Source organism: Nerophis ophidion, linkage group LG23, assembly GCF_033978795.1.
Source record: "Nerophis ophidion isolate RoL-2023_Sa linkage group LG23, RoL_Noph_v1.0, whole genome shotgun sequence".
NCBI classification, from domain to species: domain Eukaryota; kingdom Metazoa; phylum Chordata; class Actinopteri; order Syngnathiformes; family Syngnathidae; genus Nerophis; species Nerophis ophidion.
In genome coordinates this window covers 8,890,715-8,913,731 of record NC_084633.1, presented here as the reverse complement: position 1 = coordinate 8,913,731, position 23,017 = coordinate 8,890,715, and the positions used below count along the sequence as shown (strand labels likewise).

The 23,017-nt window shown below is 37.8% G+C and overlaps 1 protein-coding gene across 3 annotated transcripts in view; it reads right to left on the bottom strand.

The window, feature by feature from the left end:
- Positions 1–23,017, bottom strand: part of LOC133541862 (E3 ubiquitin-protein ligase rnf213-alpha-like) — a 74,501-nt gene that overhangs the window by 5,426 nt on the left and 46,058 nt on the right. For all 3 annotated transcript variants that reach the window (XM_061885565.1, XM_061885566.1, XM_061885567.1), the window contains 33 exons: positions 22,846–22,973; positions 22,455–22,571; positions 22,254–22,378; positions 22,058–22,180; positions 21,918–21,967; positions 21,606–21,768; positions 21,388–21,523; positions 21,127–21,312; positions 20,386–20,516; positions 20,147–20,304; positions 19,826–20,032; positions 19,556–19,743; positions 18,787–18,895; positions 18,606–18,706; positions 18,322–18,507; positions 18,043–18,209; positions 17,117–17,219; positions 16,904–17,018; positions 14,084–14,273; positions 13,811–14,007; positions 13,323–13,445; positions 13,120–13,227; positions 12,784–13,026; positions 10,248–10,323; positions 10,117–10,151; positions 9,926–10,026; positions 8,012–8,168; positions 7,718–7,892; positions 7,331–7,416; positions 7,007–7,249; positions 3,212–3,344; positions 1,133–1,216; positions 867–1,047 (listed from right to left, as the gene is read on the bottom strand). In XM_061885565.1, the coding sequence (XP_061741549.1) occupies positions 867–1,047; positions 1,133–1,216; positions 3,212–3,344; positions 7,007–7,249; positions 7,331–7,416; positions 7,718–7,892; positions 8,012–8,168; positions 9,926–10,026; positions 10,117–10,151; positions 10,248–10,323; positions 12,784–13,026; positions 13,120–13,227; positions 13,323–13,445; positions 13,811–14,007; positions 14,084–14,273; positions 16,904–17,018; positions 17,117–17,219; positions 18,043–18,209; positions 18,322–18,507; positions 18,606–18,706; positions 18,787–18,895; positions 19,556–19,743; positions 19,826–20,032; positions 20,147–20,304; positions 20,386–20,516; positions 21,127–21,312; positions 21,388–21,523; positions 21,606–21,768; positions 21,918–21,967; positions 22,058–22,180; positions 22,254–22,378; positions 22,455–22,571; positions 22,846–22,973 (4,625 nt within the window). The remainder of the gene's footprint in view (positions 1–866; positions 1,048–1,132; positions 1,217–3,211; positions 3,345–7,006; positions 7,250–7,330; positions 7,417–7,717; positions 7,893–8,011; positions 8,169–9,925; positions 10,027–10,116; positions 10,152–10,247; positions 10,324–12,783; positions 13,027–13,119; positions 13,228–13,322; positions 13,446–13,810; positions 14,008–14,083; positions 14,274–16,903; positions 17,019–17,116; positions 17,220–18,042; positions 18,210–18,321; positions 18,508–18,605; positions 18,707–18,786; positions 18,896–19,555; positions 19,744–19,825; positions 20,033–20,146; positions 20,305–20,385; positions 20,517–21,126; positions 21,313–21,387; positions 21,524–21,605; positions 21,769–21,917; positions 21,968–22,057; positions 22,181–22,253; positions 22,379–22,454; positions 22,572–22,845; positions 22,974–23,017) is intronic.

The following is a 23,017-nucleotide window of genomic DNA, read 5'->3' as shown; positions in this document are numbered from 1 at the left end:
ACACACACACCGCAAAAGGAGCTAACGTTACGCTAAAAGCTAACAAGCCTTCACCTAAAGCCAGGACTGCGAGTGAGCTGAGCTGCGGTTTGTTTCTAGAAGGTCAACGGGCTCATAGTGATGTTTAGAAAGTATTTGACTTGGAATATAATTTGGGGAGAGTGCGTTGCTCCCCTGCTAAACACCTATCTGCTCGACATCGACACTGAAGCGCTGACTACATCGCTCTGATTGCTGATTGGCTTTGTATGTAACCAATCAGATAGTTGTGTGGAGGGACAATGCAGGGTGCTGTGTACAGACAGAGGCAGAATGGAGCGGAGCAGCTTGTTAAGACTTTAGCATAGGCGGCTACTTCATATGTTCGTAACTCGTTCGGTACTCCTCCGCACCTAATTGGAACGGTTCAATACAAATACACGTACCGTTACACCCCTAATATATATATATATATATATATATATATATATATATATAAACAAACATTTATTTAGGGGTATGAGATATATTCTAGATTTTTTAATCCGATCTTTTTAACATTCAAAAACCTAACTAAGGTTTTTACATGTATTTAAAAAAATCCATGCAATACTTAGTTTATTAGTGCATGTACGTATATCAGGTGTGTATGTATGGGGGCCTAGAATGAGGTGCTACGTCCCTGAGGAGAAGAATACTTTTTTTCTGACTGCAAAACTCATCTTCACCCCTATCCTTGTATGGTCAAATAGCTCCATCTTTGAGTAAATTGCAATATTTCAATTCTATGTAAACTGCAATGTATCTAGCCATGTACAGTACAAATAAGTGGAGCAGGCGTGAAAGTATGTTCCCTTCCTCGGAAAGTGAGCAAAGAGCGCCCTCACCTGGTCTCCTCTCCCATGTGCTTGTCCACACAGTAGACCATGTCATTGTGCAGGGCGATGAGGTAGCTAACAAGGGCTGTAGAGCACAGACCGGGGCCTTGTCGCTGAGGAAACAGGACCTTAAGGTCACTGTAGGTGTCGAGGTCCTTCTGACAGAACTCGTCGGGCAGCTTGATCTCACCTGAGTGACAACATGTGGGTGGTCAGATTGGAAAATGTAGTACATTTATATTACATTGTATATTATCATGAGAATTAGGATTTACTTTTGGTTGCCAAAGAGGTTCTGAGCTGATTCCAGGTAGTCAAAAAGATGTTGATTTGTTTCTCATACCAGGCTTTTAATGAAGCTAGACCAAAAAGTAGAAAGTGTCAGTAAATTATTTCATAAAATCATGAATTATGGTTGACATTAAACTTTCTTTATGCAGGCCTAAAAACTAAAATTGTTACTGGCTGGCAGATAGGGGTGTAAAAAAAAAAATAGCTCATCGAATGAACCACAATTCTTATTTGTAAAGATTCATAATCAATTCAAACAAATGAAAAAATAAAATATATATTTTTTTTTTAATTCATCTGTCCTTTCCAGTCACTCAGGCAAATCATATTGTTGATGTAAGTTGATGTAGATGCCAATATCTGCTGTACAGATTTACTTTAGAAAAGAGACATGTGGGATACTTGTCTTGTTACCTTATTTGTATTTGACTCTATTAAATGTTTGGGTAGAATTTTATTAAACAAAACAAATTTTCTTTTAAGTAACACAGAACTTTATCAAAGCTATTTATTTTATCGAGGAATGTAGTTAATCATAGAACGGTCACCCAATGTTATTAAAAAACGTATTGATTATGAATCTAGGTTTGTTTTGACTCGAGAATCGATTCTGAAACAAACCATTACCCCCACGAATAGAATTGTGTGGTGCCCAAACATTTACAGCCTTAGTAACAGCAAGGTTTACATTTTACAAAGTACTCACATTGTTAACAATTTTGAATAAACACTTTTAAACCATTCTTTAAGACCCTGATAACATTTAGCGTAATTAAAAAAAAAAACTGTAGATTTAGAACACAGTAACTTGTATTGAGAATGGATGAGAATACATTTGGACGCAACTTTTTGTTTGTTAAAAAGTAAAAAGACGGAATGTGTTAAAAAAAAAAGGTTGAAATATTTTTTTCTTTTTTTGACATAGAAGATGGGTGAGCGCATATGTTTAACATCCATCAGCTCTGTGATGTCATCATGGAGGACTGGGAGAGCATTCCACTAAAAACTTGTGAATTCCATGTTCAGTTTAACATTGGTTTGATATTTTGTGCCACAAATGATTGCTCCCTTTATTTTGTGACTATATTAAACACTGACATAATCATTGCATATAACAAATAATATAAAGGCAATACATCTTTATTTCACATTAGTATTATTTCTACCATTGTAATCATCTTGGAGAGCAGTTTTGTCAGGTGGTTTGTTTTGTGGTCATCACTTTCCAACAATTTATAATAAAGGAAAATTATAGAATTACCCTGGCTCTTTCATCCGTGTTGATGTATTAGTCTTGTTCACTCGTTTTAAAACTGAAATATTCCTACAGTGGGACATTTGGCTTTGCAATCATCTGTTTTCTTCCAGCAACGTGCGAAGCAGTGAGTAACAAGTTAACTAGCAGCCCCCACCTCCACTCACTGACACAAAGACAGTGGATGACTGACAAGAAGATTCACTCTGTTCCATTTGATTGCTATTGAATAAAGGCGCTTGGGTGCGCGGAGCCATGCACAGAGTGAACCCTCTTGCACTCTGGAAGCCAGAGACGACAAAAACAAACACAAACCGACATGGCAATTTCTCAATGCCAGCAAAATGATCAAGGTCATTTAAATTTTGGTTTGATAAATTGATGTATTTGATTATCTGCCCAGGCCTTACTCTCTGCCCATGAGGATTGAGGCAGTGCTATCTAAGGGTGCTCACACTAAATATTCCGACTTTGGCCACAATCTTGACATGTTTGTTGTGATGTCTACCTACTTGTGTTGCCAGCTATTTTGACAATAAAGATTGTGTGTTTACTCATTTCCAGTGGATAGTAAATCTGTATTGTGTCACAAACTGTACACTGGCTACTGTAAAAGTATAACTAAATCTCATTTCTGTCATTTATTGTCCCTGGAGAAGACAACAGATATGCTAAAATGTGAACTGAGTCGTCATCCAGGGAGACCAGTCGGCGCTTGATCATAGTACTGTAAATGACCATGGTTGGTTATGGTTTTAATTTGAATTAAATTGACCATCGGCCCTAAAAGAAGCTTTGGTTTCATTACCTTCTTTCTGGCTGTGGAGAAACTCCACGATGGTGCCGCACGTAATTTCACTCAGGTTTTGAAATTTCTTAACCAGTTCTTTCTGGAGGGTGAGGATGTCAGGGAGGTGCCTCACCAGTCGCAGCTCTGCTTCCTGATACAAACAAATAAAGTGCCAGAGTTTTAAAAATCAATCCTTTTAGGATGTAGGCCTACTTAAAATGGTGGTCAATAGCTATTCAAAAGATATTTCAAAAATTATTACATAATATGTTGGACGGTGGTTGGGTTCATCCATAGGTGGAATAAAACCTTAACCCTTCTGCAAACTTAAATTTGACTGTACTGAGCGATATAACGGTATCAAAAGCTCACGGTAACACATTGCCACAGTATTGAGATCACGGGAGGATATCATTGTGGTATTGTCTAATCATATTTATTATTACTACAAACAAGTACTGTAACTGTATACCGGTACTAAGAATTGTGTGGGAACACCCACTGTTTCAACCAAATATTGAAAATAAACTTAAAGTGTCTTAAAGTAACAATGTAAACATCCAGTGTAACAAGTGTAAAACTATTTTTTTTTCAGTTTAGTGTCTTTCAACTTTTACTTTCTGAAAAGCAGTGTCACCTGAAGTGAACATTTTTTTAATATCAAATTGGAAAATGCAGTCTTTAAGAAAAGTTAATTTATATCCATCCATCCATCTTCTACCGCTTGTAGCTCTGGGGATTGCAGTAGGGCTGCAGCCTATCCCAGAACTTTTAATAAAGTAAATACCACACAAATTGATGTTTAGCCTCGTTGGCTTCAAATATTTTTTGCGGGTGATGGTTTATCAAGTAGCTTCTCAAATTACTCATATTCCCCTCAGTGTGCAGTGGCTTCTACGCTTAAAACGTAGTCACCAGCTCTGTTTTGGCTTGGAAACGGAAACAAAGGTGGCACACTTTCCAGTATGCAGACTTTATAACATCCGCCTAAGAGGTCATGTTTTTAACAGAGTTTGTTTCTCTGTTTGTTAGCAACGTAACTCAAAAAGTTATGGACAGGTTTTTAAAAAAGAAAAAAGAAAAAAAAAAAAATATATATATATATATATATATATATATATAGCCACCGCCGAGAGGGACAAGCGGTAGGTAATGGATGGATATATGTCATATATAATTGTTTTTACACATATATATATATATATATATATATATATATATATATATATATATATATATATATATATATATATATATATATATATATATATACGTTGTTTTTTTATTTATTTTCATTGATTTAAAGGCAGTTTAACTAATTTATGGTCCTCAAATCACGGTCATTATGCTCAGTGACCTTGTGACCTGCTCAGTGGCCTTGTGGTTAGAGTGCCCGCCCTGAGATCAGTAGGTCTTGAGTTCAAACCCCGGTCGAGTCTTACCAAAGACTATAAAAATTAGGTTAATATATGAGCAAATATATATAGATTTATCAAATCGCGAGCTCCTTTTCGAATTTCAATCAGGATTTATAAAATCACATTCCACCGATACATGCGTACTGTACCTAACAGACTACATCAGGCGAGAGATAGACATGGGCAAGTACTGTGGAATGGTTATGCTGGATCTTCAAAAGGCATTCGACACAGGTAACCACTCAATACTGTTCAACAAGTCGAGGGCAATCAGTTTTGACAGCGCAGCCACAAACTGGATAAAATCTTACCTTGAGGATAGAGAACACGTGGTCGAGGTTAACGGATCACTGTCCTCTCCCCTCAAGGTGAGCTGTGGTCTCCCACAGGGGAGCATTCTGGGACCATTGTTATTCTTAATTTACATTAACAACATGAAATTAGCACCTAACAGCAATTTGTTCCTGTTCGCGGACGACTTTGCGATCCTGGCCTCGGACAGGGACAAATTGAAGGTTGAAAGTGCACTCAGCACCGAACTAAGTAATTTCTGTCTCTGGCTTTCCGATAACAAACTGTAAATACACCTGGGTAAAACAGAGTCCATCCTATTTGAGTCCAAGCACAACCTAGGTAAATCCCCGGGCTTTACGATTAAAGCAGGTGATACCATAATCACCAGCAAAGACAAGGTAATTTACCTATGTTGTACAATGGACAACATTCTCTCGGGTCAAAAAATGGCATTAAAAGCAATCACCAAGATCAATAATAAAACTAGATTTTTGGGCAATATTTCTGCGTTAATCAACAGGGATGATACACTTAAGACCCTTGCCGGTGCGCTTATACAGTGTCATTTTGAATATGCCTGCACCTCATGGTTCAACAGTATCCCCAAGCAACTAAAAACAAAACAGCAGACTTCCCAAAACAAGCTGGTAAGACTCCTGCTCAACCCGCCATACAGGACTCACCTAACTCAAGCCCACTTTAACAAAGTGGGATGGTTTAGAGTTGAGGAAAGAGTACACCAAATTGCAATGGGCCTGGTATTCACAATACTCAGAGAAACTGTCCCCAAGTACCTGTCAAACTATTTCACCAGACTAAGTGATGCTCACAGGTACTACACGAGAGGGAGTTCCCCAGACCTCCTCCTCCCCCCCAAATTCAAGACTCTCATAAGAAAAAATGCATTCTACTATTTTGCCACCACACAGTGGAATGCACTCCCAACAGACCTTAAATTTTGAACTTCCCTACTAAATTTTGGAACTGCCATAAAATCATGGCTCAGCTCAACCTCAACCTCATCTGAACCAAAACTGACGAAGCATCAAACAGGTTTATATGTGGTTATAGTATATATATATTTTCTAATTCTGTTTTGCACAGTGGAGTCAACATGTGCAGAGTCATGTACATAGTGTCATGTACATGGTGTATATATACTCCCAAGGACCCATTTTTTGTACATATTGTATTTCAAATCACCTGACATGTATACCTGACATATATGTACATAAGTTATCCATTTTTTTAAACAAATTAAAAAAAAACATGTTAGAGGTTATATATATTTTATTATTGAATGTATCAAATGTGATGAATATTTAATGGAACACAATGGAAACAAGCCTTTTTGCTTTTTGTGCCATCCATTTGCCTTTTTAAAGCATTAAATGGATTTAATTCTTTAAGATGTCAATAAAATCCTCAATGAATCATTAAAAAAACGCATTCCGCCTCTGCTTGGCACTCAGCTCCAAAATGATTCCCGAGTGTGGCCACCACTGCTGCTCACTGCTCCCCCCACCTTCCAGGGCGTGGAACAAGGAGATGGGTCAAATGCAGAAGGTAATTTCACCACACCTAGTGTGTGACTATCAGTGATACTTTAAAAGCTTTGAGAATTACGCTCATGGTTTTCTGGCGCCATCTGATGGTTACAGGGCACAATTGCATCATAACAATATTTTCTAGTTTTTCATTCGGCAAGAATGACATTTAGTTCGGTTTTCATGAAAAATGCAAAATAATCTATCAGAACGACAGTCTCTTAAAAATAGCAGTTATAATGGGAGTTAATAGGGCTGAAAGAGATTTAAGAGAAAGTGTGTGTATTTGATTTTTAGATCTTATTTTAACACATTTGCAATCATAATTAATCATTAATGAAAATAAAAAACTTTAGGCAACATTTTAGACTGCTAACCTTCAAACTGAACATCACATAAGGAAAACATTAAATTTCCATTTGGGGCCCTAGGGTTGCACAAGAGTTCGACGATCTAGCCGCAAAGCCAAATCGTTATGGACTGAGCGTCCAAATTTCATTTCAGTTCTGTACAGTAAATAAAGCCACTACCACTTCCTAACCAAGTTTACTGACCCTGTTGAGAAATCTCCATAACACAGGCAGGTTGTCTTTTCCGTCACTCAGCTCCACCACATGTGTAAGGTGCGGTAGAGAGACTTTCTCCCTGCAGCTCCACAAGGCTGAACTTTGGATGTGGGAATTTGTTGGAAGTGACGCCAAGAAGTAGCCTGGATTGTCACACAGCAGCCTCATGATGGGATTGGAGTTGTCATTCTGGATTAATATGTTCATTTGCTTAAGATGTCGATCCAAAAGCTGCAGAGGCACAATGGAGCACTGATTAAAAGAAGACTCATTTCTGAGGGTCTAGTTTAAGATCATGAAAATACACTGTACCATCAGCTTAGGCATGATGATTTTGCTCATTTGGACCTCCCATTCACTTCTCATTACTTTGGTGGAAAGTAACCGGTGATCGGTCGCTGAAAGAATGGTCAGAAAAGATTGAACCAAGGTAGGAATTGCTCAATACAACAAACAAACCAAAGCGTAACATTACACCGTATGTGGGAATCGTACTGCAGTGGGATTAATTTAATTAATCAACAACCTGGCTGCATTATTAAATAAAACATTGGTACAACAAGAAGATAACCACTGCATTATAAAACACAAGTAAAACTATGACAAAAAAAAGTAACAGGAAGGCGTTTGCAGTGCAATAGTGTCACCTGGTGGCATGTTGTAGTTATCAGAGTCAAGACAGAATGAGTTTTGTCTTACAGTTTTGGGACTCCTGAGGTTTCAGAAGGCTACCGAGCAGCAGGTGAACTGTACTGACTGCGTCATCTGTCCCTTTGCGCAGACATTTGACAAGATGCTCTATGTCTTTTTGAAGGTGAGCAAGTAGAAATGACCCTGGGTCTGTGACCGTAGGCTTGATGATAGAAGCGATAGCCTGTGAAAACAAGATGCAAAAGACAGATATCATCAAGGATCTCATCTTACCAATATTCCTGCTGCCAGGCGTCGAGTATGAAACAAATAGGCCTGAAAATGAACATTTAGTCATGCTACCTTGGTGGAGCTCCAGACGCCAAGCAGCATGGCCATGTGAGTTAGCATGCGGATAATTGTGAAGGCAACAGGAGATAGATGACCATTGTCCATCATGTCTGCATTGTTCCTTCGACTGGGGTTGCCTAGAATGTGGCCTGGATGAGTGCGGTCGCCTCTGAAAGACAACGAGACAAGGATAAATGTCAACTACGCAGTAAGACTTTTAGATATCTTTTATCTTCGACGATCAAGGCTTCCAGGATTTTGCATATTTTTCGCACAAATTGACCCAATTTAGCTACCTATTATCTAAAGTATTTCCTCCACAAGTGTTTTTTTGCTTATTTTGCAGGGTTCTCAAAGTTAGCTCATGTGTTTAAACAGAAAACAGCATTAATAATGTAAGGACGCCAATTAATCAGGCAGTTTATTTTGAGTGTGTATGCTTCTTTATCCTAACCGTGGATGGTTACCGAAAAGACAGAGCAGGTTGTTACATGGTCAGTAACCAGGTCAACGCATACGTCAGTGCAGTCTAGGAATCAATCAATCAATCAATCAATGTTTACTTATATAGCCCTAAATCACTAGTGTCTCAAAGGGCTGCACAAACCACCACGACATCCTCGGTAGGCCCACATAAGGGCAAGGAAAACTCACACCCAGTGGGACATCGGTGACAATAATGATCCAGTGGGACGTCTGTGACAATGATGACTATGAGAACCTTGGAGAGGAGGAAAGCAATGGATGTCGAGCGGGTCTAACATGATACTGTGAAAGTTCAATCCACAATGGATCCAACACAGTCGCGAGAGTCCAGTCCAAAGCGGGTCCAACTCAGCAGCGAGAGTCCCGTTCACAGCGGAGCCAGCAGGAAACCATCCCAAGCGGAGGCGGATCAGCAGCGCAGAGATGTCGAGGCGGATCAGCAGCGCAGAGATGTCCCCAGCCGATACACAGGCAAGCAGTACATGGCCACCGGATCAGACCGGACCCCCTCCACAGGGGAGAGTGGGACATAGAAGAAACAGAATGCAACAATTGACCAGTTTTACTATTGAAAATGTGACTGTGGTTTATCCGCAAAGTCTCTACTGAACCGTGTGTTTCAGTCCTCCTCCCTGGTTCAAAACGGACATAATTTTGGCACAACCTGCACGGAACGAAAACAAAGTTACACCAGCGCTAATACACATCTATGGAGAGGCACGAACACTTTTGATCAAATAATAAATAAATGAAGATGAAAATAAAAACACGTATATATCCTGTGGGACATTCTAACAATAAAATTGCATTAGTATAAAAAATATATGTATATTTTTAAAGTTCATTTAAATTATGCAACCAGGTATTTTACTGGGATTAACGGTGATTATTGAAAAAGCAACATTTTGATTATTCGGATTTGAAAACTATAATCGTTCGACTGCGCCACTATTTTGTGACTTCACCACAGAGGTGTCAGTGAATTTTTTAAACAGCAGCACGGGGAATGGTCTGGGAGCAATAAGATTGAACAATAAAAAATAGAACATTAAAACATTAGTAACATTAAAATTGTCCTGGAAAATTGTTTTATTTATTCTATGCTTTTAGTTGTATTTTACCTTAACGCCTCTTTTTGCTTGCATGACACTTAAGAAGTTAAAACATTGCCCTCTTGGATTCATTTGAGTTCGAGCAGCCGGCGATAGCAGTGCAATCCCTTTTAGACCTGCTAGGCTTATTAATCTTACTAAAAGTATGGTTTCAATGTATGAAATGTTTTTCAAATGAGAAAACCTTGAAAATCAAGAAAAACATATTTTTAGTAAGTCAAAAACAAAATGAAGGGACGGAAAGTAATTTCTAACAAACTTCTTTGCAAAAAAAATGCTCACAAAGTCCTGGAGGGACGGCATGATTGTTAAAATACAGGCGACTTACTGGTTTTGAACACGTTTAAAATTTGGTACAGGTTTGTGGTTGGTCCCACCAATAAGAGCACCACAGTCATAGCAATGACGTGTTGTCATAGGCATCCCACACTAGTCACACAAAGAGAAAATAAACACTTTAAATATAAAAACAGATATCCAGATACTGTAGATCTTTGGAATAGAGTAAATACAACATACTTCGCCAACAGTACAGGGGTGTCCATTTGGACAATCTGAAACAGGAACGTAACAATTGTTTAATTAGATTTCCAGGAAAATTACATTCGACAGCCACATTATTTTGAATCAAAACGTTTTTTCTTACTTACAGTACCACCTCATTCCCGGCAGAGCTTGCATCGCATCTGCTAACTTGTCTTGGGGCATGGTAGGCAGGAAGGCAGCCTAAAAATGACAACAAATAATTTATCATCACTGCAGCTACACTAAAAGCAGCTGAACAATGTAATATACAATGCAACTTTTAAATCTCAACAGTCCTAAGGTTGCCCAGACCGACGATCAGGGGTGTCCAAGTGTGGCGGGCGGGGGATCAGACACAGAGGGGCCTTTGGCTATTGTAAAGTTTGAAGATTTTTTTTTTTACATATACATGTATGTAATTATTAAAAACATCATAAATGTTAATATAAAAATAAATATGTGAAAGTAACAATAAGGTTGCTTAAATCAAACAAAGAATGTCCAACACTACCTATAACACCCAATCAAAAATACAAAATGGTTCGTTCCAGCTAGATAGTAGAAAAGCTAACTTTGAACACGTCCCTCAACACAGACATCACAACATCATCAAAGTTCACCTTTAAGCATTCACAGTCAGCATCAGCAAGCATGAGGTGATGGAATAAAAGTTAAAAATGCATCTAAATCTATCTATGGCAGCATAGAAGAAAGGTGTGTACAAGTTTCACTTTTGCATCTATTTGTACATAACTGTGGTGCGTTCAAAGATCTTCAATTAAAGTTACAACCATAGGTGTCACTAGTTTTTCCAAGACGGGGAGACTTAACTCCTGGGGGACGCACTAATAATAACATGATCGTAATAATAATGCTGTATTATTATGATTTGTATTATCTACAGTTATGTAGCGGAAATAGGCTCCAGCACCATCCGCGAACCCAATAGGGACAAGCGGTAGACAATGGATGGATTGTTATCCACTGATGCTAATCCTAAATGTATCAGTTCAGTTCCGTTCAGTTTAAGTTTATTTTGAACATGCATACGATACAATGTAATGCATCACACATCCAGTTGTTTCATTACAGCACGTCCAAAAAGGAGTAGGAAGAAGCAGAACTTATTTAATACTACCCCTTTTCATACCATAGCAATTTTATCCAATTTCCTTGTTCTCTGTAACAGTCAGTCTGTAGGGGGTCCCAGCCTCCAGTCATCAAAACATAAATGGCAAATAGCTACGGTAGCTGAGAAAGATCATAACAAATGCAAACGCAACAACATCATAAATTACAACACAACAACTTTAAGATTCGCAAAAGCCACAAACGACATAAACGCCACAACACAATTATATAAAACCACAACACGGTAACATAAAGCCACAACATAACTTTAAGCCACAAAGGATGCGACGAACAAAACAGAAGTGACAAGTTATGACAATGGACCAAATTTCTGAAACAGCATAGTGAACACTAATTTCTTTGGTTGATCTATTCTATAATTGTATTTCACATACTGATATACTAAAGGTTTTAAGTGTTGTACGAGCATAAAAATGTTTTAAATGAGATTCTCCACTAAGGTTATATTTCTTGTCTTTTGTTGAGAAGAATTGTTGTACATTCTTGGGTAGCAGGTTATAGTTTGATTTAACCACAATTTTAGTCGTTTGCGAATGCACTAAATCGTTGAATTTCAATAATTGTGATTTAATGAATAAAGGGTTTGTATGTTCTCTATATCCAACATTATTTGTATTTCTAATTGATCTTTTTTGTAACACATTTAGTGAATGAAGCGCACATTTGTAGTTGTTTCCCCATATTTCGACACCATAACACAGATATGGCAACACTAGCGAGCAGTAGAGAATATTAAATGATTTTTGGTCTCGAACACGTTTTGCTTTATTCATTATTGATGTGCTTCTTGCTACTTTATGTTATATATTTTTTACATTGGATTAATTACATCAGATAATCTTTACTTTACCCTCTGAAGTAAAGGAAAACTTGGCATATTTAAGTGAATAACTAACTAAACTAATTTGTAGGCACTTTACTGTAAAAAAAAAAAAACTAAACAAAATATGTTTTGTTTTGATATGTTACCCCATCTTAAAAAACAACAACTATGCAATAATTCGTTTTTTAGTGCATGTAAACATACCACGTGTGTATGGAGTGGCGGCATTGGGTTGAGGGTGGCATATGGGGGCCCTTTAGGAGTCTTGTGTGTGGGGGTCCAGAATTTTGTGCTATGCCCCTGCCGACAATTCAGGGACTACTTGCCCCAGAATGTGGACACTCAACTCTCCAGTGTCTTAAAGACATCAAAATTGTGATTTTTAGTTAAATGTTCAGGACAAATACGCCTCATATTTAAATTTATTTTTGGGGGGGAAGGGCTTGTTAAACAATGTTTAACAATGTTTCTTATTTTTTTAAGACCATTTATTACTACCGTTGCATATGTGTGCAATTAATAATTTTGGAAAAAATAAACACAACAATTCTTGTAAAGATAATAAAGGCAATTATTTTTGAAAACATTGCCAGAACAGATTGATTGACTTCAGATATTTTAATATACATTATTTACAATAGGACAAAATCCCAGGATTAGCGTGCATTGTAAAAATTCCACTGTACCTGCATGCTTGCTGGGGCCATCGCCAGCTGCTGCAGAGGCGCTACAATCTTCTGGTTCGTGCAGAGCAAGACTGCAGCCAGGTGAACAGTCAGCGAGACGGACACGTAATAGTCCCCTGAAATCCCGGGACCGAGCGCCATGGGCCCTAATCTGTTGGTCACCAGAGCCTGAGCAAAGCGCTTTACCTTTGGGTCGGCAAGCACCTTGGAAGACTCAATGAAATTCAGTAGGGGTTGTAGACGCTGGAAGGTGCAAAAAAAGGACAAAAAGACATGCTTAACCTAGATAATGACTTGCTTAATATAAAGTGCTTGCTCCATAGTTCGTAAATGTACCTCTTGGTTTATGTGTAAACTGGCATTGGGATTTCTGTAGAGGGTTGTTACTTCTCTGTACAGTGCTAAGAGAAGGTAAACTGTCACCTGTGGTGATGTTGTGCAGTCCTATGAGGTAAAAAAAAACAACAACAAAAAATAAATAAACACCCAATCCCCACGTCACCCTCAAACAAGAAACAATAAAAGTGTAACAACTTTACCTGACAAATATCATCTAGATTGTTCATTTGGCCGTCTGCAATTGCCTGTACACATGCATCTCTGATTGCCTTGTAGCTCTCCCCACACACAAGATACTGATCAACTGAGGTGGCCTCTTCACTCTGAGTGGAGTTCATATGAAAAAGAAAATGCCTTTAGTAACTAATTGAATCAGATTTAAAGCATTTATGATATAAATAACTAAGGATGCTCATAATAACTGATGAATCAATCTGGTCATGTGTTTGGTATTGATTCTTCATTAATTAATTGCATCTTTAAGAAAAGCTAAATTAATTGCTCTATTGGGCAGTAGAGGTAATGGTGTTTCAGTTTGTACTTGTCTTCTGTCTGAAGAAGAACAACATGACTTCAACTTTGGGAGGTGTATATACATCCAAGGAACTATCCAATCCGATTGAAAATGACAATTAACTGTTGTTAATTTAGTTGGATGGCCATCGCTGATTGAGAAATTGTACGTAACCTTTTGCAGAACTTCCTCGGGAAAGAGCCAGTGCATGTTCTCAATGTTGAGCAGTTTCAAGACAAACTCCACTCCTTGTTGGCAGCATATCTTACGAATCAAGTAGACACGATACCAGTTGTTCCCACTGCATGTGCACAGCTTTATCACAGCCTCCAGGAAGTCATCGTTTTTAAACTGACCCATGCCCTGGAATTCTGAAAAAACAGATAATAGTTTTAACTATGCACCATGTGAAGACTGTCCAGTATTTCATCATCTAAAACTGCTCACGAGTGTCAATGATGGCAGCTGCGACATCCAGGTCCATTCGAAGTCTTGCCACCTGCTGTAGATTCTCCACGGTCGGTTCAGCTGACAGATTGTGCGACAGCAGAAATTCCTTCAAGAAGTCACTTTCATGGCGCAGACAAACCCGCCTGTCTGTATCAGATCTAAACACAAACCTCTCGTACATGGAATCCTTCAGGCAAGAACAGAGAGATACTGTAACAAATGACCCATTTCATAGCACAGGTAAATTGCAAAAATCTAGAATCAAGAATTTCTTGTGGGCAACATTAAAAAAAGGTTTAATCAGTATTACGCTATTTTCAAATAAATATACTGTTCCATCAATCAATCAATCTTGGCTTGGCATTAAAACTTAAAATGTCAAATTGTATAAAAGCTGAAAAGGGACAGGTGAAATAATTAAATGTTAATAATTAATTATTTAAAATTTTAATTGAATACAAAAATGTGTCATTAAATAATATAAAAATATATTTATTTTTTTAATTATATGATTATTTTACAATGTATTAATTATTTAACAACTACATTATTTGTTTGACTATGTATTTGTTTATTTAATGTTAAATCAAATAGTATATGATTTATATTTGAATTATTAAAAAACATTATAAAACATTTATTTAATTACTTATCTAATGAACCTGTGTGGTAGTGTCATGAAGGAATTTTATCGTTCAAAGTCAGTGGGTGGGGCTAACAGGAGTCTAGTCCAACCAATGATTGCTTTGTTCTGAAGCTTGAAGTCTTATAAAACAAGGTTGCAAGGAGAATATCCTACTTTCGGTAATATTTTAGACATTACAGAGTACGTAGCAGTTAAAGTAGAATCACCTTTTGACGTTATTTCGGCACTTTAACACCAAGATATCGACCACTACACTTTCAGTTCTGTGATCGACAAGTGGAAGTGTCGGGTAACGAATCAGATGTTGAGATACGCCCATTGACTTAATGCTGAGTTTGACCGATATAATAAAAATTGATAAAGTGCTGCCAAACGCGTTCATGAAATAAATAATGAATTAAATCATGAAATACATAAACCCTGAAATAATAATTAATTGTGAGATTAAATATTGAATTGTGTAATAATTACATTGATGATTAAATCATTAACTGAGTTTCAAAATACTCTTCATAAATCATTTAATAATCAATTAAAACATTAAATTGTGAAATATAATAACAATTCGATTGTGAAATAATTACTTAAATAGGTAAATAATATATATGTTTAATTTTACATTGAATATTTAATGATACATTTAACAATGTATAATGTATGTTGGAGCCTATTTATATTATTTATTTATTAATTGTTTTGACAATCTAATTCAATAATGCCAATGAAGTTGTTGATTATTTATTGGATGTTTTAGATGAATTATGATTGATTGATTGTTTTCAGCTGCTCACGCTCCTCCTGGTGGGCAACTTCCTCCTCCTATAATTAGGAGGACAGCACAGCTGGGCGCTGCCTTTGTCTGTCTGTCATACTGAAGGAGTGAGGAGTGATATTGTTTGTTTACCACTAAATAAGTTTATTTGTATTATATAGAAAGTCAACCACGGTGAATATTTTTTGTTTGTGAAAATAAATTAACATTTTGAAACTGGAAGTATCTCCGCGAGTGCTTATTAGGAATTTAGTGCGTCATAAAACCTCCTCCTCAAAGCTACTCTGCAATCTTTATTTTTATTTTTTCGAAACCTTTTTGGAACGACAGAGTAGCCGTAACAGCATATGTCCTTGACTGCACTTAAATGTAGAATATATGTAGAATATATTTATATTATTAATATATTATATGTATAATATATGTTATATATTATTTATTATTATTATTGTCTATTGTGAGCGAACTGTGGTGCTGAATTTCCCCCAGGGATCAATAAAGTACTTTCTATTCTATTCTATTCTATTATATTCTATAACACATTATGTCTTTAATTCCATTTCTAATTAACATTGATTTAATTTTTATTGTCTATTTGTTTGCCTTTAAAAAAAACAAATTAATGCATTGGGCTTCTTGTGTTGGATGTCAATCACTCTAAAGTTGACAATGATTGGCTGCCCTTGCATTCGGGCTTGTTTAGCAGAATCTGATTGACGGCCTTTGTAGTAGGGCATGCAAACAGAGGAGCAGTAAGTATCGAGAGGTTGGTACAATAAATGTGAAATTTACTTTTCAAAAATGCCCTGAAGGCACCATCAATGAAAGTAGAGTGATATGCCTCCTTTTTAAGTAGTTTGTCTTACCACTGAAGCAGCTAAACCAACAAGTCGCAACTTCAACCTCACCTAACATTAGCAGCAAAGATGTTAGCTATTTAGCAGGCCATAACATTAGCCCTTTGCCAAATGATGAATTAGCTAATTGCTCTATAGTATGAAACACTGTTAGCCCCCAAACTGCACACTGAAAGATCCCGAGCATAGGATCGAACCCAGGACCTCCGTATTGTGAGGCAGACACAGTACCCGTTTCACCGTGCTGCCCGCAACAATATTGTGATGTATTCAAATTAAAATATCTCAAGTTGAGTATTTTTGTATAGCATTTTGTTAGGGTGAGATTTATTAAATTAATTGATAACATAAATAATTACAGATCATAATTTAGGATTAAAAAATGTTTCACACTATTTTACAACACTAATCCAAACACTACTTTTGTAATTCACTATCATAGAAGTCACTTAAGGGACTTTTGACACAAACAAACAATTAAATGGACAAAATCGCTGTGATAAAAGTTGTAAAAAGTATACAGCAGCAATATAATACTTTACCTGTAGGCAGTTCATGTAGAGACAGTAGAGTTTAGTTTTGTCCTTCTCCTCTAAAATGTTGCAGCGCTCCACAGCCAGCAGGTGCTGTTCAAGGTACTCATGCACTTTGTCAAAACTGTAAATGAATGGCACAATTAGGAACAGTGCAACCATTATAGATATATAATTAAACATACATAAAATAAATGGATGATTACAATCCTGTACCCTCACCTGTACTTTAGCAGGAGTTTAAGCACCATCGAGCGAACCACTGGGTTTTTATCCGCAGAGTCATCAAACGGAGAAAGCACCTTGGTCAGGATTTGCTGATTCCCTGAGGAGGTATGAACTTTGCATTAAAAAAATACTACATAACTTTGTATTTAGATCCAGCATGGTAGTTAAAGATACAGTATATGTGTGTATTAGGGATGGGAATTGTAAACGATTTGTCGATTTATTGAATTGTTAGGGGAATATTTCCACCTTAAAACAAAGTGGAATGCATAAGGAGTCTCACTGCATGTTCACTTTGTTTGTTCTGTTCTAGGACAAAACACAACGAGTACAACCGGTGTTTTTATCTTCGCAAATACACACACATAATACCTTAATTGGTTTCAATGGCGGGAAGGGGCTTCCAGGCACGAGATGAAGTGAAAGCAGACGTGGTTAACCTTAGGTTATGTTGGACTGTGGCACGGGCAACTCCGCTTCGCAGGGGTGGGGGAAGAACAGAAGCAATACGGGGGAAGAACAAATGCGATAAAAAGGAGACGGAACGCGCCAGACTTTGTAGAGCTTGGTATTTTCTCCGGCGGTGGTATTGCTAATGTTTGTACTTACTCCATTTGTAGAATACATTTTGAATCTTCAATTCTAGATGCCAACAGAACTTTGACAAACAACTTTGACAAACAGTTGAGGCAAATCGCAACTACTGTAATATTTCAGTGGGTATGAACAGCACAGAGAACAGAGTTCAGATAGATGTCCTAATGCACATTGCAAACGAACAATAATCAAATTTATTCTCACCAAATGCAATAATATTTTTTATAAAAACGATAGTTTGAGTTTAAAAATAGGCAATGAAGACAATGTAGTTAAATGCCCATTACTTGTGTATGCGCATACAGGCCAGCAAAATTTCCCACCACTCAGAACAGGAACAGCGCTGGTTTCCACGATGAGAAAAGACAGCAAGTGGAGAATGACAGCTGGACATGGGGGGGAGTTGTCCTTGAAGCACACACAAGACACCAGGTCGATGAAGAAAGCATTGCACTTATTCCTGAACAGCTTGTGCTGTTCAATTCTAATCCTGCACAAAATAAGTGAAAAAACAATTATACCACGTATTTGCTTAAATGTATTCCATTTCATTTCTTCAAAAATACATTCATGATTGATTAAGTATTATAAAGCAAGCAAACCTTAAGTCCTCTGATGGAACCACTGCAAAGCCCTCATCAACTGACTGGTTACAGTGGGGACAGTACATCTGACAGGGAATCAACCACTTTGTAATGCATGAGCCACAGAATATGTGGTTGCACGGCAGACAGACTGGGTTATGTGGGTCTCCCTGACACAGCAAGCACCAAGGAACTGCATCAAACCTAGATGGAATATAAATGACAACCACAGCTAATTTTTAGTAGTGAAATAGAGTGCAAACCTTACGGTGGAGATTATTAGTGGTCATTGAAAAATGTACCTGAAAATCCTTTGAACAGCTTCCTCTTTGCATTTTTTGAGTAAATCGATCACTGCCTCGAATGGTTGTTGTGTTTTCAGATCAGAATTATTTGCAAGAATCTAAAAGAGAAAAGATAAGTGTTTTTTATTGCTGGTCATTTAATTTAATTTGACTCCACTGTGAAAAAACTCTTACTAACCTGATTGAGTGACCGCATGTAGAGTCGCACTAAAGGAGTCATTTCGCTTTCTACCACCTCAAAGTGCTCCACAAATAGGGACACAGAAAATATTCGATTCCACACATTTCTGAGAAATTGGAAGAAACAAAATCATTGAACAAAAACCAAAAGCCTTGCAGTGGTACCTTGGTTGTCGTGGGTGTGATACATGGAACAAGTACAGTAGGGGAGGATCCAAATGGCCCCATTCCTGGGTGGATCTTGCATAATAGAAGAGGGGGAGTGTCATTTTGCAAGGCAGTCTGCTGCAAATGATGGAAAGCACCACTCTACATAGCAGCTGACGCTGTGGTCAAAAGGTGTAATTGCCACAAAACACATTTTTAAATATTCAACACTCCATTGCCGTCTGGCAGCTAAAGTGGATAGTGCACCCCAATTCATCACGTTTCATGTGTCCGGTAAACCGCGACGAATGGGGCCATATAAATTATCTTTCTCCTGTATATGGGTGTGTGGCACCAATGGGTATATGGGCCTGGGTGTGTATGTTGTTGTAACTATTGTGAAAAAGCAAGTACATATGTGGCTAATCATTGCTATCAAAATTTTTCAACTAAAGTAAGAGATTTTAAAATGTTGGAACAGATTAATTTTATTTACATTGTTTCTTACTGGGAAACATTTTTCCCGGTTTTAATACAATTCCAATTTTAACTGAACTCTTGGGAACGGATTAATAACGAAAACCAAGGCACCATTGTATTTTCATTTCATCTTGGCTTACTGGACACTGCAGACAATATTCTTGCTCTTCTCTCGATAACGTCTCACACTGTCTTCTGAGCAGACCAGCTCAATTGGAACCTTTAGTTTTTTTACTCGTCTGAGCCAGGCTTGTTTATCGGCATCTGACTCCAAGAGTCCGGGTTCCAGGTATTCCAGGCATGCCAGGGCAGCATACACGTCAAGAACCTTGAATACAAGACAGGCATTAAACACAAAATATCCATTCCGAAATAAATACAAACAGTGGAGAAGAAAGTTTTACGCTTACCAGCTCAACTCCATTGCTGAAATTAGGATTCTCCAAGAGGTTGTCAGTCACCTGGGGTTCGAGGCGGCCCATTCTGCAGAGGTTCAGCAGTCGGTTTTTGAACCAATGATACGCGGCATGGATCCATGGAAGCGACAGAACTGTGTCCTCGGCAGAGAGCTGCAAGCGCAGCTCGTTGATGCAGCTGTTTAATGCACCACTCAGAAGCTGAAAAGGATTGGAATTTACACACACACACACACACACACACACACACACACACACACACACTATTAGAGACATGTTTGGTTTTAAAAACATTTATACTGCAAATAAATAAACCTGTAGTTCTTTCTGACAGGTCACATTCATTGTCAAAGAGACAAAATCCTGTAGGTAGCGCTGGAAAAATTCTGACTGCATCTCTGGGGTGGCCTTTGCAATGTATTGGCCTAGTGGTGTCCTCGAAAAGAATTCATTAAATCCTTGTTGAGTGTGACCTAACAAGATGATGAATTTTAAAGTAAAATGTCAAAGAAAAGTGACTCATGATCTCGTTGTGTAATGGTACCAATGGTCACCTTCATTTTGAAGCGCATGAACCCAGAGCTCCTCTATGTAGTCCTTGATCATCCCGCTGAAAGGCATGCACAAGCTCAAATCCCTGCCTTGGGTCAAGTGGTTTCGTACAAGAATCGTTCTCATCTCTGAGCTGTTTGAGAAGAAAGTCAGTGAGATGATTGTAACATATGCAAAAAGAGAAGTTACATTTCAAATAACATCCATACCACATTTCTGCAAATAGGGTATGGGAGGGCTTACTTTAACGCTTTGTTGGAATTCTATTACAAGATAATCGATATATTGCCATATATGTTAAGTGATTGAGTTTAGATCAAAATAAAATGGACTATAATGGAGAAATGCAGATACATTGCAAGAGATGAAGCAGACTGGGTAAAATTAATAAGGGGCGTAACATAAAAATTAAATGCTGTGTAGTGAAGCGTCAACAGGAAAAAAAATTACATTTTGGCATTTTCCTGTCAGGAGTCACCACAGCGAGTCAATTGTGTTTACATAGTTTTTACAGCGTAACACTTCCACTCTTTATTCATCTGAGACTGTTTGAATTTCCTGAATATGAGTTCATTTCAACAGTTCAGCAGCAGACTCCTGAATGTTTCTGTATAAACAAATAATGTAAGTCCAATTCCAACTATATACATTTTGCAAGCCGATGGCCACTATTTGATGTAATACTGTATGTTTAAAAAAAATACTGTCACTTTTGTGCAAAGTGTTTTAGCGCTACTACTTACTTGAGCGTTGGCTGTGGAATTTCCAGCAATTTCTCATCGCCAAAGATCTCTAACCACAGCCTCTTGACAGAATGACTACAGTCTCTATTCATTAAAATGTCCAGGTTTTGGTCGGTGTCGATGACTGAAACCAGTTGAGCCAAGTTGGGGATGACCACAGACTGAACTCGCTTCCATAAAGTGAGCCTGTAATAGCCACCAAATTGGTTAAATCATCAAGAGTCCAGAGAAATATTGTACTGCAAAAGGAGTACAACTCACCTGAATGTACCTCCTTCCTGTAAGGCGTCAATATTAGAAGCCACATTGACAACCCAGTTGCCTGTAGCAGCTGTGAAAGTGCTGGTACTCGCTAGCATTGAATGAAGACGCCTCTTTACAATTTGGAAAAAGACACCTGCCGAGAGCAAGGAGCCGTGACGGGAACCGATGGCACCAAGGACGAAATAGTGATTACAAATTATTCAACACTACAATACCTGCTACTTCGTCACGGTCACTGAGAAGCTTCAGAAGAGTGTCAACTCGTTGAGTGCTCGGGAAACCACTTTCTTCCCGGTCCCTTAGCATGCCTACTGCACTCTGCACACAGCTACGCACCAGCTCTGTTGTGTCCATGTCCAGAGACATGTCATCTTCGTACTGCAGAAAGAGGACAAAATGGTAAAGAAAAAGCTGCAAGTTAAGCTGGGCATAAATGAATTGCAGCATGTTTACTTGTACACAATGTCCTACTAAAAGTAAAACAATCAAGAAAATTCGAGTTGAGACGTGAAGCTGTGCGTACTCACATCTTTTCTCAGCTCTGCTTCCTTCTCCTGAACATCGTCCAACTCCATATCTGTGAAAATATTTTTTATTTTGTTTTTGTAAGTAACATATAAGAAACATTTAATAATATTTATTCAAAACCAATGTAATAATCACTTGCCTTCATTTGCAGCCATTTTTGTTTCAAACATCTGACTGATGGTCATGTTTTGCAAGGTTTTAATGTCTGAAACAATGTCCTTTGACTGTCGGAGGTCATCAATGTGCACCGAAGTCAAGTGGCCTGCCAACATTAAGATTTCCCCAAATTACTCTTGATATAGTCAAAAATACAAATTAACTAATGGTGATCATACCGCCATGAAATCCAACATAGGAAGTCCCTCCTTCAATTCTTCGTAGCCTGGTGATAAAGTAGATGAAGACCCTGCAGCCCAAACTCTCTGGAGTAATTTTGTTTATTTCATTCATGGATGAATACCTGCAATTGGCAAGAAAAGCTTATTTTTGTTGAATAATTTCTTCTTGTATGCCAAAACAAAGTGATGCACTCTTACTTTGCAGAGGCAATGAGATTGGCACCATGGGTTGCCTCCGTAAAATCACTCTGAATGAGGATGACCTTGATGCATGGTTCACCATGGCTCTGTTGTTTGTCATCCGTGAGGATTTTGCTACAATTTTTTGGGGAAGAAATACAATACAGTATTGTTTTCTAGAAAATGACAACATGAAAAAAAGTTGGTAATTGCTGTAGTTAAAAAATTCCAGACTAATTAAATAAATAAATTATGAACACACACCTTGAGAAAGGGTGTGTTCAAACCCCTACAGAATTTTTAACACAATATTTTAAGGATTGGTGTGTGCAATTATCCAACATGGATGAGCTGTGACAGAGAGCCATTTGGAAATATAAAAGAAACATTACCTCTGTTATCAACAAACCTGATTTTTTTCAGGAAGGATTGTTCTGTTTCAAACTGCTGGAGCGAGAGGAGCTCCACAGCACTTTGCAACATTTGCTCCAGCGGCTTTAAGTCAGATGCAGTGAGAAGTCTGGAGAATGTTGTAACCTGTGGTTTAAAACGCCAGTCAATTAGGCTTATGAGGTGTGGGA